The sequence below is a fragment of the Athene noctua genome, chromosome 17, assembly GCF_965140245.1.
Source record: "Athene noctua chromosome 17, bAthNoc1.hap1.1, whole genome shotgun sequence".
In the NCBI taxonomy this organism is placed as follows: domain Eukaryota; kingdom Metazoa; phylum Chordata; class Aves; order Strigiformes; family Strigidae; genus Athene; species Athene noctua.
This window is the reverse complement of record NC_134053.1, coordinates 10,984,742-11,000,043: the sequence shown is the minus strand read 5'-3', so window position 1 is coordinate 11,000,043 and position 15,302 is coordinate 10,984,742. Positions and strand designations below refer to the sequence as shown.

Below are 15,302 nucleotides of genomic sequence, written 5' to 3'. Positions count from 1 at the left end.
AGGCACTTTAATGAAACTTTGAGTCACAGCCATCTTCTCTGAGTCACAGCAGGCACCTTATTTCTACTACTTTTCTGTAAGAATTTGTGAACAACATTTGAACTTTACAAAAAGTTTAGATAAATAATTTGAAAAGGAGATATAAACATCACAGGATACTGTAACCAAAGTATGATATTCCTACTGCTAGTATGTGATTGGTATAAAAATCACATCTAACACCAGTACCAGAATTCTCACTTGAACAGCGTTCAAAACAACCCCTTGTGTTCTGATTCAGCTTTTCAATTCTTGGCAGTAACCCAGAATTGTTCTTAATAATTTAGACTTTGACCACACCTTTGTTTAACATTCCTGAAGCTGCCTTTCTCTTCAAATAATTAATCCCATTTTATTTTTGTCTTTCCTTACCCTTCCAACCAAGACCTTCTCGTCTCTGAAAACTAAATTATTGTGGTCAATAATACCATATTATATTTTAGTTTAAGTGGGTGATTCTGTGACTGACAACTGAAGATTTTGTTCAAAGTACCTGATGACATTTGCAAAGATCTAGCTGTAAATACATTCAGAGCTCTCAATTATCTGTAGCTTATGCAGGTTCACAGGGTATACTATCAGACTCCTCAGGCTGTGGATCCAGGCACACTACACAGACACAATTTAGTTTCATGACTCCGGAGCACTGCATCTGAGGGCAAGCTTGAGTCTGGAAACAGGTTATCTATTTTCATGAAGCACAGTGCCTGAGCTAATAAGCCCTCTGGTCCCAAGGCAGATCCATGCAGAGGCAACTCAGGTGTATCAGCATTATGCTCCTAATACCAGGGAGACCAAGGACAGTAGGATGCAGAGATAATCTAATAGTTCCACACTGAATCAGCCTCAGTTCAAACACTGTTCATTAGCTCCAGCCCTACCAGGGTGAGCTGACTCCTGCAGAACCCCTCAGGCTCTCTGTGCCATCCTTCCCAGCTGTCTAAATTACTGTCCTAGACACACTGCTGCTCTAATGCAGAGGTAGATGGGCTCTGGCACTGAGCTGTGGCTAATAAGCTCCAGGGAGTGCTGAGAAGGGAAATTAAGAGACTCCTGAGTAGCTCTATGCAGAACTAATCATGATTTTCTCTTGGCTGAAGGTAATAAACCTCAGTGAAGTCAAGCTGCATCTGTAAAGTGCCGCTGAAATATCCCTGTAGAGCACAGCCCAATGAGTATTATCTGGGTTTTGCCAACAGCCAGGCTATCCCTGACTGTCAGTACTCTGCACAGCGAAAAGCTGACCACACTTCGATTTCTAAGCTAAGGATAAATGAGGAAACAGCAATACACATAGAAATATTCTCCTTCAACCACGGGATATTTCTTTTCTGGTGTAACAACTAGACCTCAAGGAATAATCATAAAAAGGTCAACAATGAATGGGTAACTCCTTTCATCTAATAATGCTACAGCATTACTGCCCAGACACCCATTTCTGGAGCATATTAAATCTTCTCATACACTCATCTGAACAACCGAGCAAAGGAGAGCCCTCAGATGCAGGGAAGGGAAGGACTGAAGTTAATCTTCATTCTCATTATCTTTGTTCAACACATGAACTCTATATGTATATTTAAAGTTACGTTTAGTTAATAACATGAAAACAACATAATTACTATTTTTTTTCAGTCTGGGGTATAAAATCAAGGCAGGCATAATCAAACAAGTCAAATTTATCAACAGCAGAACAGCTAAGTATATCACATCTTTAGGACCAAATCTGGGTAACACCACACGGTCTGGGAGCAATCAATAGCATTGCAGATGCATAAGTGAGGACAGATGAGGGCCTGCAAATCTTTACTTCTGTGACTGGGAAAAAACAAATAACCAAGTTTAATTGCAAATTTCAAAACTGAATTTTCCTAGCTGACATTTAAATATGCTTTTTTTCACGTGTTTAATAGTATTTACCTCTATTGAAAATATGCAACCTTTACATCACACTTGATAAATTCAGTTCTGCGAAGTGAGCAACTTACTTAGAATCACTGAGACAAGATCAATGTGGAATCCCACCAGGTTATTTTACTAGCAGTTTTTAAGAAGTAACACTACAGTTTTTCTGAGCTTGTGAATGATGTACAGCACTATCAGATCACTTGGTTATTCCTACTTCTCTTTCAAATCCTAGAAACAACATAAAATATTGGTGCAAGAGGCAAAACAGAAAAGAAAAATCAGAAGAAAACAATTATTCTTTTCAGCTAGATAAGTCCACAGAAATTGTTCTATGAACTATGACAGGAAACAAGCTGTTTTCAGATTTATTTTCAATTGTATATCAAACACTCAAGAGTTCATTTCTATTACTCACCAGATTTTAGAAACCTGACTTCCACAGAACATAACTTTTTTATTCTAATACTTAGGTATGCTGTCATTCTTACATTCATTATGCTTAACTTTTCTTTCTTTAATATGAGTTCTCACAATGAAGATTTTTGAGTATCATTTTGATTACTGAACATAAATGAGCATGATTTTTCTTGGTTTTCTGAGAAGAAATCACCCTTCAGCGTATTTTTAAAATCAAAGACTATACCCACATTATTTCACATTAAGGTCACTAATACCTGAAACTAGGTCTTACAGTCTCTGATGACAGAAAAATATCCTTAAAAATTTAATTTTGTTTTATACGAATTTAAAATACTTCAAGCTTCATCTGAAAGCAACAATAATAGTATTTTTGGTTAAAAAAATTAAAAAGTCCATGTACTGAGTTGCTCAGCTTTGCTGCCAGCTATCCACATCTCTGCTGCATCCGTTTTTATAATTAAGATCTTTGACAACATGATAAAGGATGTCAAGGATAATCACTCCACCCCTTTCAGCACAAATAAAGACTTCCACCTAAGTTCTTTCTATATCTTGAACTATCCACATTTGTGTTCAGTAAAACAACAAAACAAAAATCAAAACCTATGAAAAAGCCTACCATGAATACAGTAACTTATGCAATGCTATAAAAAAGCTTTAAGAAAAAGTTTTAAAAAAGTCTTCTCTGCATTTTTACTTCATATGAATGATTAGATTATCCTTCAAAGCCCAAGATGGTTATCTTTAGCAGTATCTAAATTTTGCATAACTTCAGAGGTATTATACATTATGAATTCATGATGAATTCAGCATTGTTGAACAGGAAACATCTGAAGTGGCTACATATGACACTAAGTATTTCCCTTTCCCTTTCCTCCTTCAGTCCTTTATTTTAAATCCCTTTTATCCTCATGTTATTGGAATGGGAGAAAAAAAAAGTAGGCCTGAATATAATTGAGGCTGATTAACACACATGGGAGGAAGCAAAAGTTTTCATTGTCATGTCATATCTGTCTCACCTATGCATAACTGAGTAGAATTCTGTTTCTAATACCTTCAATTATGAGTGTTAAATCTAATTAACTGCAAAATCCTTAACAAATATTTGAACTCTGAGAAAGTAAAGGCATGGTATACAAGAAAACTGGTCTCTCTCAGGAAGAAGAGCTATGCAGCATTATTGCAATCACTTTAATTTTTCCACTCAAGATACTTGGTACTAATTTCTGGGGAATGAACTGGCTCATTCTCCATGCTATAGTTTGGTTACTTTCTGGCATCACACTCCTTGTGGGTAACCAGGGTTGGTTATCTGCTCCTACAGCAAACTCTGATAAGTGTTTGAAGAAAGACTGAAGTGCACACCTACCAGAACACACTGCTGAGATGGCACACACCTCCTGCCCAAAGTTTGCCATTTCCATCCTGCCTAACTTACCTCCTGGTTGGGGGACAAAAGCCATGCTCACTGCTAAAATATTGGAGCAGGAAGCATGCTCCATCCACATAGACAGCTCACCTTCCAGCAAGACATTTGAGAGATAAGCAAGAAAGATGGGATTTTCTGTTTCGTCTGTTATTTTTCTTGACGTTCCTCATGCTCCCTCCCTCCCTCTCTAGCTAGTAGACCTGGGGTGATTGTTCACCTTCAAAAATTGTGTGTTTAGAATTTTTATTCTTAATTCTCAGACGACAGCTGAAAATTAACTGTTCTTACCAAGTAAAATGCTATTTGAATATTTAAAATAAATTTTCAAATTTAAATCAGAGTAAACTTTCGCTTCAAGCAGGGCAGGGGTGTGGCTGAGCTATTAGACACAAAAGAAGATAAAACTGGATATAGATTCAGTATTCAGGTATTCCCTTTCCACAGGCCACAATCTGCAAGCACTTTTATATGTTCATTACCAAAAATAAAACCCAGACAACGTCTGATTTTACCACAGGAAAGAATATACGACAATGATGAATTACTGTATTACCAGTCATCTTGATGAATGCTGATAAGCACCAGAAAATTTTATTAGCTTCAAACTGAGGAGGGGAGACCTTATCACCATGTTCCAGTATTTAAAGGGTGGCTACAAAGAAGATGGAGACTCCCTTTTTACAAGTAGCCACATAGAAAAGACAAGGGGTAATGGGTACAAGTTACTGCTGGGGAGATTCCGATGGGACACAAGAGGAAAATTTTTCACAATGAGAGCAAGCAGCCACTGGAATAATCTTCCCAGGGAAGTGGTGAATTCCCCAACATTGGACACTTTTAAGATTTGGCTGGGCCATCTTGTCTAAATGATGCTTTTGCCAAGAAAGGTTGGACCAGATGATCCTTGAGGTCCCTTCCAACCTGGTATTCTATGATTACCTCTGTTTATTTATAAAGAGCAGTAGATTCATCTTTCAAAGCTAAACACCACAAAATTTAAGTCATTCAACTGAAGTTTTATCACGATCAGTGGCTGATACAGACCCGCATTTCTCCTAAGTACTCTGAATAATCACTTAACACTCTTCCAGTGCTTTCTCTTTTAGGGCAAGGTAGACATTTACTAATTCCCATGTAAGATCTTTTTATAGTACAGACTTGGTTATCCAAAGGCATCTCTTGACAAAACGTCCTGTTTAGAAAGCATACCAATGGACAGAGGTCTGTAATAACAAGCCTTTGCTATTCAAACTGACTGAAATGTTCATGCGTTTGCCTGGGAGAAGGAGGAAAGTGGATTTAAAAGTGTATTTTTAACATGAAGACAATCTAATATAACTTTGAAGTTGTTCCCTGCTTTGAGGTGGGGGGTTGGCCAGATGACTTTCAGAGGTCCCTTCCAACCTAAATTATTCTATGATGCTAACACTTACATAGAACTTGAGAAGAGCACCATCTGAATTGCAACACCAGGATCTTCTTCCCAAATACTCATGAGCAGTGTTCAGCAGCATGAGTGAAGAAGGCAACATAGGGGTATCAGGACTCACTGGAAGAAAAAAGTTGGTAAATATTTAAGTAGCACAGAAATTAGTTAAATCCTACTAGCAAATACTTCATCTGACAAACTAAGTTTCCTCTGTAACGGGAAAGTGACGTTTGCAAACCCCTCTACTCCCTTCAGACAGCAAGGTAAGACAACAAACAAGTACTTTCCTATTTATGTTCCAGAGCAAGATGGCAAGGAGCTCAGCTCCAATATGTAAAAGTGACTAATTAACCCACCTTCTTCTTGGTTCTGCTGCTGCTGGCAGCAAAGGGTTCGAAAAGATTCTTCCTCACACTGGATGATCCTGTGCAGGATAATCCATGGAAGCACTGAGGAGACGTAAGGTTCTTTTGATTCTTCCTGGACTGCCATGCTGCAGTCTACGATCTAATAAAGAAACACACATTATACAGACGAAGTGATACAAAATAAACATTAGGTGTGAATCCTTTCCAACAACACAAAGTTGGTAATGTGTTTTATCCTAAGGAAATAATCTAAAGTTGAATCTCAGCTTCTCACAATGAGTGGCAGTAAAAGTCCTACAGATTAGATCAACTCATATAGGGAAAGGTCAAAGGTAATTTCCCCTACCCTGACACTCCTCTTGCACCATCATTTCCCAATTAGTTATTTCTCTGGTAATACCATATCTAAACAATTCAAAGCAAGCAAATGCACAGCAAAAATTCTTAGTGTTAATCGGCCTTGTTACTGTACAAAAAAATTTATCTACAACCCAGCAAGGAAGAGGAACTTAGTTAAAAATTTGTGAATTCTTTACCAGGTCTTACAACAACTGTTAAAGACCAACTATAATCATTAACAGATGCTCTAAAATTATATAACTGAATAAATTCTGAGCAACACAATGCTGTATCACGGAACTGTTGTCCTAGCATTTCTCATAGACAACTGCCCATTTTATTGCCACAGTCCCAGAAATTTATGAAGTCCTACACTTTCTTCACATTCTTTCACCCATGCAACAGTTTTTCTGTTGGTATTTATGTAGACGAAAAATCATATTTATTATTACTACAGAAACCATTTAAGATATTACAATGAATACACTGTTGTCCAGAATTCCATTACGTTCCATAACATAGAGACACACATAAAAACTTTACACAATGAGAGTATGATTTTGTGAGTAGTGAAGGACCTTGGTTTTTCCTGAACTAAACACAGATATAAAACTTCAAGCACACTGAATTTTGACATTAACTAGACTAGCTTAACAGAACTGAGAGTCTGCCATTTGTTACCTGGACTGAAAAACATTCATTCAATAGTTTTAAGGTCTGAAAGTACTTTCTTTAAAAGGCTAAAATCAGCTGTATTCATAACACTAGACACAGTCTATACATCACTTATTTCCCTGCACTCTTCTCATCACCCTCTCTGTTTTTACTGGAAAAACCCTGAGCTTGGCCAGCACTTGCAAGCAACCATGTTCATCAGGCTTATGGGGATCTTGTCTTCTGGCCCAGAGCACATATAGCCAAGATCAGTGCCATTAACTTACAAACTGTTTGAGCTCAAACAGTCTTCACATTATCACCACTTCAAATAGTGTAAGAAAGTAGTGTTGTTCCTTGTGTTATCTTACTACCATTCCTTGGTTATTTTAGGCAGCTCAGTGTTCGAAGGTACTGATTCGAGCACTGGTGTGCTCAGTGCATCTCTAACGTACTGAAATGAAAATAAAGACTGTGAAGGTAATGCTCATCTTCCCTCAACCCTCCCCCAACAAAAATGTAACCCAAAACATCATTGTGAGTGGGCGGCAATTCAGACAGCAGCTGTATCATGTCTGAAGGTCTGTAGCACACAATACCTCTTTTTTAGTGCAAGTGAACAGGTTACCTGAATCAGGTTGTTTGTTAATCGAACGAGGCTTGGTGTTACAGAGGAGTCTTTCAGGATCATGTTGACTGATGATAATGAAGTATCTATTCCTGCGAGCAGCTGTGTTACCGTAGCAACCCACTCTTCCTTAGCAGAGGCTGTTGTTGTATTAATCATCTGCTGAACTGCTTCATTCAAGGCAACTTCTGAGTGTTCAAAGCACTGCTTGTAATCTTTCAGTTTGAGCAGGGAGTCCTAGGGAATGTAATTATGAAAAAAAACTATGATAGGGATGAAGGGTTTATTTTAAACAATGAATGTACAGCAGGTCAAAGCAATACACTATATATGGTTACTTTGGTTACTTTAATGAAATGGTAGCAGAACACTTTTAAACATGACATTAAAAAAGGATAATAGGACGTGCATGGACCTTGAATGACAAATATAAAGGTAGGATCTAAATTTCAAAAAAATCATTACTTAATCTTCCTGCTTTAATATGAGATGCAAGAAAAAAAAATATCCAGGAAAGGGATAGCCACTGGTCTAAAATTCTAATGACATGCAGTTGAATTGAGGCCCTGCAGAGACAGGATCTGGATCTTTATAATGCTGTGATACCGTTTTATTACTTCACAAATAACAACATAGCAACTATAAGGCTAGCATCCTCCCACTTCTTTCTACTCTGACAAGTCTGGGTCACAAGATGGCATGGAGGCTGTAGGATTTGGTTCAGTCCAGTTAAAAGAGCATCAATCTTTTTCTGTGCAACCTTTTTTTTTTTCCTTTCCCAGAGAACCTGACAGGCTCAAATTGTTCCTGTAGGTAAGCTCATTTGTACACTTATTTTTGTAGTGTCAAAGGTACTAAATCTGTAGCAATTATATGGGATGTAGCTATCAATAGTTTGTCATTGATGCAGGACAGATACACCACAGCGTAAAAATCATTCATATGCTAGATAACTTTTAAGTTTCAGAATGGTTGTAAATTACCATATAGTTAACATCAGCAAAACCAGGAAGTATTCACAGCAGATGCAGATAGCATGAATCCATCCATAAGATCTCTCTGCAAATGACTCAAGTTTATTTGAATTTACAATTTTTCTGGCCACTTCATGTAGGCTTCAGACATCTTACATCTTTAGTCACATTCTCAGTTAGCAAAAGCTGGCATATTGCTAATGATGTCAATAAAGCTATGCTGGTCAGACCATTCACAGATTTAGTTCCACATTTTGCTTTGTAAATAAGACTCGTAGACCATTAACATCCACTCTAGAAATCCTTTCATCCTGTTTTCAGGAATAAATCTTAATCCCTTATTAAAAAAGATTTTTTTCAAGAAACAAAACAAACCTGTAGGAGAAGCAGCTGTGCTGGTCTTTCTGGTATGGATGTTACAAATTCCAGATGTTTTGCTCTGTCATAACCATTAAAGCATAATGTCGGACGAAGCAGATGCACTACTGCATTATAATCCCCTGCCTCATACAGTCGCTGGATCTCTTCCAAAGACTGGCATCTCTCCAGAGATTTTAGGTTCTTTTCAATCTGCAAACATTACAGATGGCACAATCCAACTTTCATTTTGTCTTCATGTACATTTGACTACTGACATTTCTCCTAGCAGTTTAACTTTAAAGCTATGTGAACTCTACAGTTACATCCAGGAATATAAACCAGGAAGAAAACACCAACTATGTAACACTTTACCCATTCCACAGATTTTTAATTATTACAGAGTATGTGACTTTAGTGCTATGATGACTAGAACTTTTTTGCCTCAAATCCCAGAATCACACATTTCTACACTGCAAGAATGCATCCATCAGATGAACTTCAAAGTGAAGATGGCATCTCCTGTGTTGGAGTTCATCCCCCAAAACTGCAACAGAAAGAAGACGGACATCCCTTTGTTTAAGTGTATGGAAATGGTTACATGGAAAACAGACTGCTGAAGTAAAAGCTCATTAAAGAAAAGGTGAAATTTATGTTTAAGAACAGAAAATAAAACATTAATCTAATGATAGAATGGTTTGGCATGGAAGGGACCATGGACACCTTCCACTAGCCCAGGTTGCCCAAAGCCCCATCCAACCTGACCTTGAACACTGCCAGGGAGGGGGCAGCCAAAACCTCTCTGGGCAACCTGTGCCAGGGCCTCACCACCCTCACAAGGAAGAATTTCTTCCTTATATCTAATCTAAATCCACCCTCTTTAAGTTTAAAACTGCTACCCCTCATCGTATCACTACACTCCCCCATAAAGAGTCCCTCCTCACCTTTCCTGTAGCCTCCTTCAAGCCCTGGAAGGCTTCTATAAGGTCTCCCCAGAGCTGAAGATGCCCTTCCCCTTCTCTGACAGATGGACCCCTCAGCCCCCAGTAGGCTACATTTCTCATAACGAGTCTCATGGTCTAGGGAGCCAAACCGCTGTGGCACCAGTCCCATAACCAATTGCTGATTTGTTAATAATCTAGTGCTCTACCTGCAGCTGCTCTAATATTGCTATTTTGCACAAAAGCAATCTTAAGTTGTACAGGACCAACAGATCCAGAAGGTGTCTTTTTGAAAAGTAGATGATGGCTTTGACATTGTCATTAAACTACAAACCTGTCCTTCCACTCTTAGAAAAATTCTAAGACAGATACAGTAAAGTTCCATCACAAAAGAGCTAATTCATAGATGACCTTTGAAACTGGGAGGGATGGACACCTGCAAATTAATTCTTACCTCTTCTAAAGAAACAACGGAATCAACATGTAGATTAGGTAACCGTATTACGATGCTGCATTCATTGCCAGCCTTAGCTTGCATTGTAGTGGAGTTCTGTAGCATTTCAGTGCAGATATCATAGTTTTCAAGGGCCTGTTCCATGTCTCCCTACAGAAACAGTACAGAGGAAACAAACAAACAAAAAAACCCTAGAGTCCTGTCTGCAGCAAGGATTTCTAAAGCATGTAGAAAATGTTTAAATTCAATGCAGGCACTGCCAGTGTGACTACTGCACATCCTCCTAAATAAAAAACAAATCCAATTGACAATCTCAAATTTACAAAAAAAAGCAGCATATCTTACCAGTGACTTTAACAACAGATAAAACAAATCAGAGAAATAGAATTCTGCTTCTGTAAATTTGAAATATTAACTTGGATTTCTAAAATCCCTTTCCTTCAGAACATGGAAGAGTACACCAGTAGAAATAACTCTTCCATTTGTGCAAATAAAAACAGAGTCAAGAAAAATTCTTATATTCTGCAAAGTGAATGCATTCTACTTCCTTTGTCCAGCTGAAGTAAATCCTGAAGTTGAGCGGTCAGGAACAGAATGCAAGCTGCACAGACAAAATATAACTCTATATCTAAAGATGAAATGGCAGTAGGTGTAAAGGAACTCCCATTTTTCCTCAAGTAAGTGTATTAGAAAGGAATCCTTAGATGCAAAAAATAAAAGTGGAAGGAACTGGTTAGTTCACACTTATGAAAGTGACTCACATTACTAGTTGACAATTAACGTAAACATAACTGATGCATAAACAAACTCTTTGATGTCCTCAGGAAGCAACACTTGAAGGGAAAAAATGTCTGGGATCAAATAACATTTCTTTCAAATTATTCCCTTAGTGATATGTTTAAAACCCTCTGTTTCAAAATCTGAATATTAAATTAAATGTCTCCAAAAGAAGAATCATGCTACCTTGAAAAAGCAGAAGGGAGAGTAATTAAACACAGAGTCTGCTTCAGCTGAAAGCTGCATTTTGGACTGTCTGGGACTTTGATAGTATCCACTAGTCCAGGTGCCAAAAAAATCCATGTTCTGCAGCTACTCAATACTACTCCAAATAACTTTGGTCCAAATTTATTTTAAGCTGAACAGAAGCTAATTTAAACAAACAATTACATATTACATATATCTGAATATTAGATTAGCATGTGAGACCTCCTACTTCATTTCCACCTCTACCCTCAGGGATAGTTTATTAAAAAGTAAAATGAAATCACCATGTTTTGAGCTGATTTTATCCACATGCTTAAATGAGCTTAAATTCTCAAATTAGCTGTAGTATCTCTGAACCACACTGATTTTAATTTAGGAAAAGTTTTATTCGTTAAATCAAATGTAAAACAAACCTGCAGCGCTAGAAAGCGAGCTTTCAGCCAATACACTCGAGTGACAAACTCCATCCAGCCTTCCTCAAATAAATCTCGCTGCGAGGATGCAAATGACAGCTGCAACAGGTCTCCCAAGAAATGAGTTCCTGGGAAGTCAGGACCAAACTTTCCATTCACAGAGGCAGCAGGGCAATTTCGTGGAGAAACTGCAAATGTTTAATTAATTACATGTTATCATAAAGGCACTAGCACCCCATGAAAAGAGTCCCACATATTAGTATTTCAAAAGTACTGATCTACTTTAAGGCAAGCAATTGACAGACCAAGAAAATATAGATCTGAGACTTATTAAGACAAAACCCCAATGAATTCCTGGAAACATTCATTCATATATCTTGAGCATTTTTAGAATCTGAAGAAAGTAACACCCAGTTCTCACCTGCAGAGCTCTTCCCTTTCGTCAACAGCCATTGATCTAATTGCAGTTCCATGCAAGAAAGGCTCATCAACATCATATCCTTAGAAAAAGTATAAAGATACCAAAAAAAACATACAGAAAGAAATACATTAAAAGAATAATAATAAAAAAAAAATCATCACCACATTTGCAATTTACTTCAAAGAAAACCTTCAACTTGTCCTCTTGGGATTTCTATTCCCAAGCTATAACTAATTCTTCCTCTGTCTTGAGGTATATAATAGCATTTACAAATCAACAGGTACAAAACAAAACAATACTTAAAAGGATCATTAAAAAAAAAATAATCTCAGCTCATAAAAGAAGGCAGTCAGGACAGCATTGCCTGATGCTAGAAAAAAGTGACATCCTTACTTTTGTATCTGGCTGAAATAAAACTATATTAAATTGCTAAATCATGCTAAAAGCATGTTTCCAGAATATAGCAGAAGTACTGATATTTGAGAAAAAAAGTCTATATCCTGTATTTTTTCCAGTATTTGTCTCCAAAAGACTGAGCATGTACTCCTGTCTTATCAGCTTATTAATGCTTGCTGGATAAAGTTCAGGAGATATTAAAAAATCACATCACCATGGATCTCTGCCAGGTAGCTTTGTGTAGTGAAGAGTACACTATTTTCTGATTAAGTTCATAGGAATAAGGGCTACAAGTCCAGCTGTAAAAAACAGATGCTTCTGAAAAGGTTCAAAAATCCGTGTTACCAGAATAGCCCCTTATGATCTTAAAAACCAGAATCTATTACACTCAAGATAGCTTGCAGATAAAATTTAAAATAAATTCAAGGACAATCATGAGGACAGTGATTTTCAGTAGTATAGCTACAAAGTCTTGACTTTTAAAATTTTTACATACAAGCAAGCAGTTATGCAGTCATAATGAGAACCAAAGGAATAATTTATAAATATATTTACATTTGTTTAAAAAAGGGTATGTATATATGAAAAATATACAGAAATAGAAAAGTCACAGGATGTATAAAAAAATTTAACATCTGCTACATAGAAATACTTTGTTTGTTTTGTAAACTAAGTCAACAGAACACGACTTTCAGAACTCATTTTTCATTTGCAAAAAGTAGAAACACTGTTGACCTGAAAAAAAAAAAAAAATTTCGTACTGCAGTCATACCAAAGGCAAATAACTTTCCAAATTAATATACACTGCTAACATGGAAAAGATAACACAGGCAGGCTCAGTGGACAAAAAGTATCAGTACTGGTCTTATAATTCATCTTGACCCATCATCTGGGGTTACTAAGATGGTTTAACATTAATTTAACGAATTTACCATTATTTCTGTTTGCATTTGTGAAAACTATGTATTTATAAAGGTAATAAAATGGTGATGCTGGGGGTTTGGGGTTGTTTCTGTTTGGGTTTTTGTTTTTACTGTAAATTGAAGGTTATTTTTTAAACTAAAGTGTATTTAGTCTATTTAGAGAAGAAATGCTGACCCTCAATCAGGCAGTGTGAACAGAGTAGCCTCTCAACTGATGACAAAACAAAACTTTGTACTATCACAACCAAAGGGAGGGAAGAAAAAAGAAAGAGCAACGACTGAGTAATGGAATAAACTGTATTAACATCTGAGTAATGGAATAAACTGTATTTACATCTATAGTATTTACATTGAGACTATACACATGTGTGCATATATATGCACACATCTTATGTATGGGGTATATTTGCATATAGCATCACCCAGATATGTTCAGAAAGAAAGAGCTACGCAAGCTACAGTATACCACAGTTCGTGGAAGATGCAACAGGCAGGACACACAGCTCCACAGACAGAGCTAAGCAAAACCTCCGTCTAATTGCTGGATTTCAGGTAGGTACTTTTGCTACACAAAGAGCAACAAAGCAACAAATAGAAATAAAAGGAAAAGTGCTTCATTACCTTGATATGCTGATTACTTGAGTCCCTCAGTAATGGATTGGGAAGACTACTACTATGCTTTCTCCAGCTGTTATAGATACTAAGGACCACCTCACACAAGCCAGGAGGCCACTTCACTAGGAACTTCTGGCTGATGACCTTTAGATATCTCATCATCAGCTCCAAGATCCCACCATTGTTCAGGTTATCCAGCAGGAATTCATGAACGTCCTGCTTTTCTGGAAAGCAAACACAAAGCCATACGTGTTTAAGGTCAAGGCAGACTATAACTTGAAACAAGTCAGTTTCAACGGTGGTTTACGCAGTAATCTTGCAGCAGGTCTCCTGCACTGCATACATGCAGAATTAAGTTACTGTCTTCCAACCTGTTTAAATGGGAAACTCCATGCAACAGAGCTCTTGCACACCATAATGAAGCAGTCCCCAAGACACAGTAATATCACACCTGTTACCAACTGAGATATTTCTGTCATAAAATTATACTAAATTTAAAATAATATATACTTCTGTATCTTCTAAATATGATAGGAAAATACAGAAAATAAAGCATACAATATGGAAGAAACAACAGAGAAAGAGTGATGGTCACAACAAAATCCCTACCAGATTCCATAAATGTTGTAGAATCAAATGACATTCTATGTGGTCCAACATGCTGGAAATTCTCCTCTTTGACCTCTGACTGCACCTCATAGTTATTGAAAGGGTCCTCCTCCTCCTCTGGATCTAATTTTCTTAACCTGTGTCAAAGTGGGGCAAACCCAACAGTATCAACAAAATCCTCATTCTTTCCTGCACTAGTCAGTGAACCCGAAACATGGCACACTGAGCATATTTTAACAGTGAAAGTACATTAACTGAAGCAAATTCAGAGACCTACATCCAGTTCCCAAATTTTGTTCAAACCAAGATTACCTTGTTTATCTTACCTATTTTGACATCTGCATTGTCCTCTAAATTGACTTCACATTGATAAAAGCTTTCTTATTTTTTAATTCATTTTTAGTAATTGTTACTAAAACCAGTTTTACTAAATTTATGAGAAGACAATGCATCCCATCTTCTTCAAAAATAACATGGGTCTAGTGATTTTAAATTGGGTCATATCAATCAAACAAAATCCCAAACAGCTTCTTCTACCTAGCTCTTGATACTGTCATAATGGAAATTATTGCTGTACAGTACCTGGAAGGAAGGAATTTCACCAACAGCTCTTGAAAGTCAACCTTCTCCTCTTTTTTACACTTGGTGTTCCGGACTCTAGCAGATCTCCTTTTTGCTGTTTCACCAGTATCTTCTGCAATTCTCTTTCGCTTCACACCTTTCTTAGATTTATCACCTGCAGATGTGTCACCTAGAAACAGAATTTAACACACACACAAAAAAGATACTGACAGGTTAAATTGCCAAACAAAAAGTGGATAATCTGGTTTATTTAAAAAAAGAAGTTATTTGTGGGTGACACTTTATTTTATTCTACAGCAACACCTGAGATTCGTTGGTTTCCTTCAGAAGACAGTGCAAAAAATTAAAAAAATAACAAAGAAAGATGTCACTAATACAAACTGGTTATGGCATTTTGCATAAAAGTGCTGGTCTGAGGCAAG

At 37.1% G+C, this 15,302-nt stretch overlaps 1 protein-coding gene across 4 annotated transcripts in view; it reads right to left on the bottom strand.

Annotated features, from left to right (window-relative positions):
* The window catches only part of CABIN1 (calcineurin binding protein 1), a 119,550-nt gene that overhangs the window by 94,441 nt on the left and 9,807 nt on the right, over positions 1-15,302 (bottom strand). For all 4 annotated transcript variants that reach the window (XM_074921104.1, XM_074921107.1, XM_074921106.1 and 1 more), the window contains exons 11-20: positions 14,881-15,049; positions 14,299-14,435; positions 13,696-13,913; positions 11,756-11,834; positions 11,335-11,522; positions 9,938-10,087; positions 8,561-8,755; positions 7,212-7,448; positions 5,579-5,729; positions 5,227-5,342 (exon numbers count right to left, since the gene is read on the bottom strand). In XM_074921104.1, the coding sequence (XP_074777205.1) occupies positions 5,227-5,342; positions 5,579-5,729; positions 7,212-7,448; positions 8,561-8,755; positions 9,938-10,087; positions 11,335-11,522; positions 11,756-11,834; positions 13,696-13,913; positions 14,299-14,435; positions 14,881-15,049 (1,640 nt within the window). The remainder of the gene's footprint in view (positions 1-5,226; positions 5,343-5,578; positions 5,730-7,211; positions 7,449-8,560; positions 8,756-9,937; positions 10,088-11,334; positions 11,523-11,755; positions 11,835-13,695; positions 13,914-14,298; positions 14,436-14,880; positions 15,050-15,302) is intronic.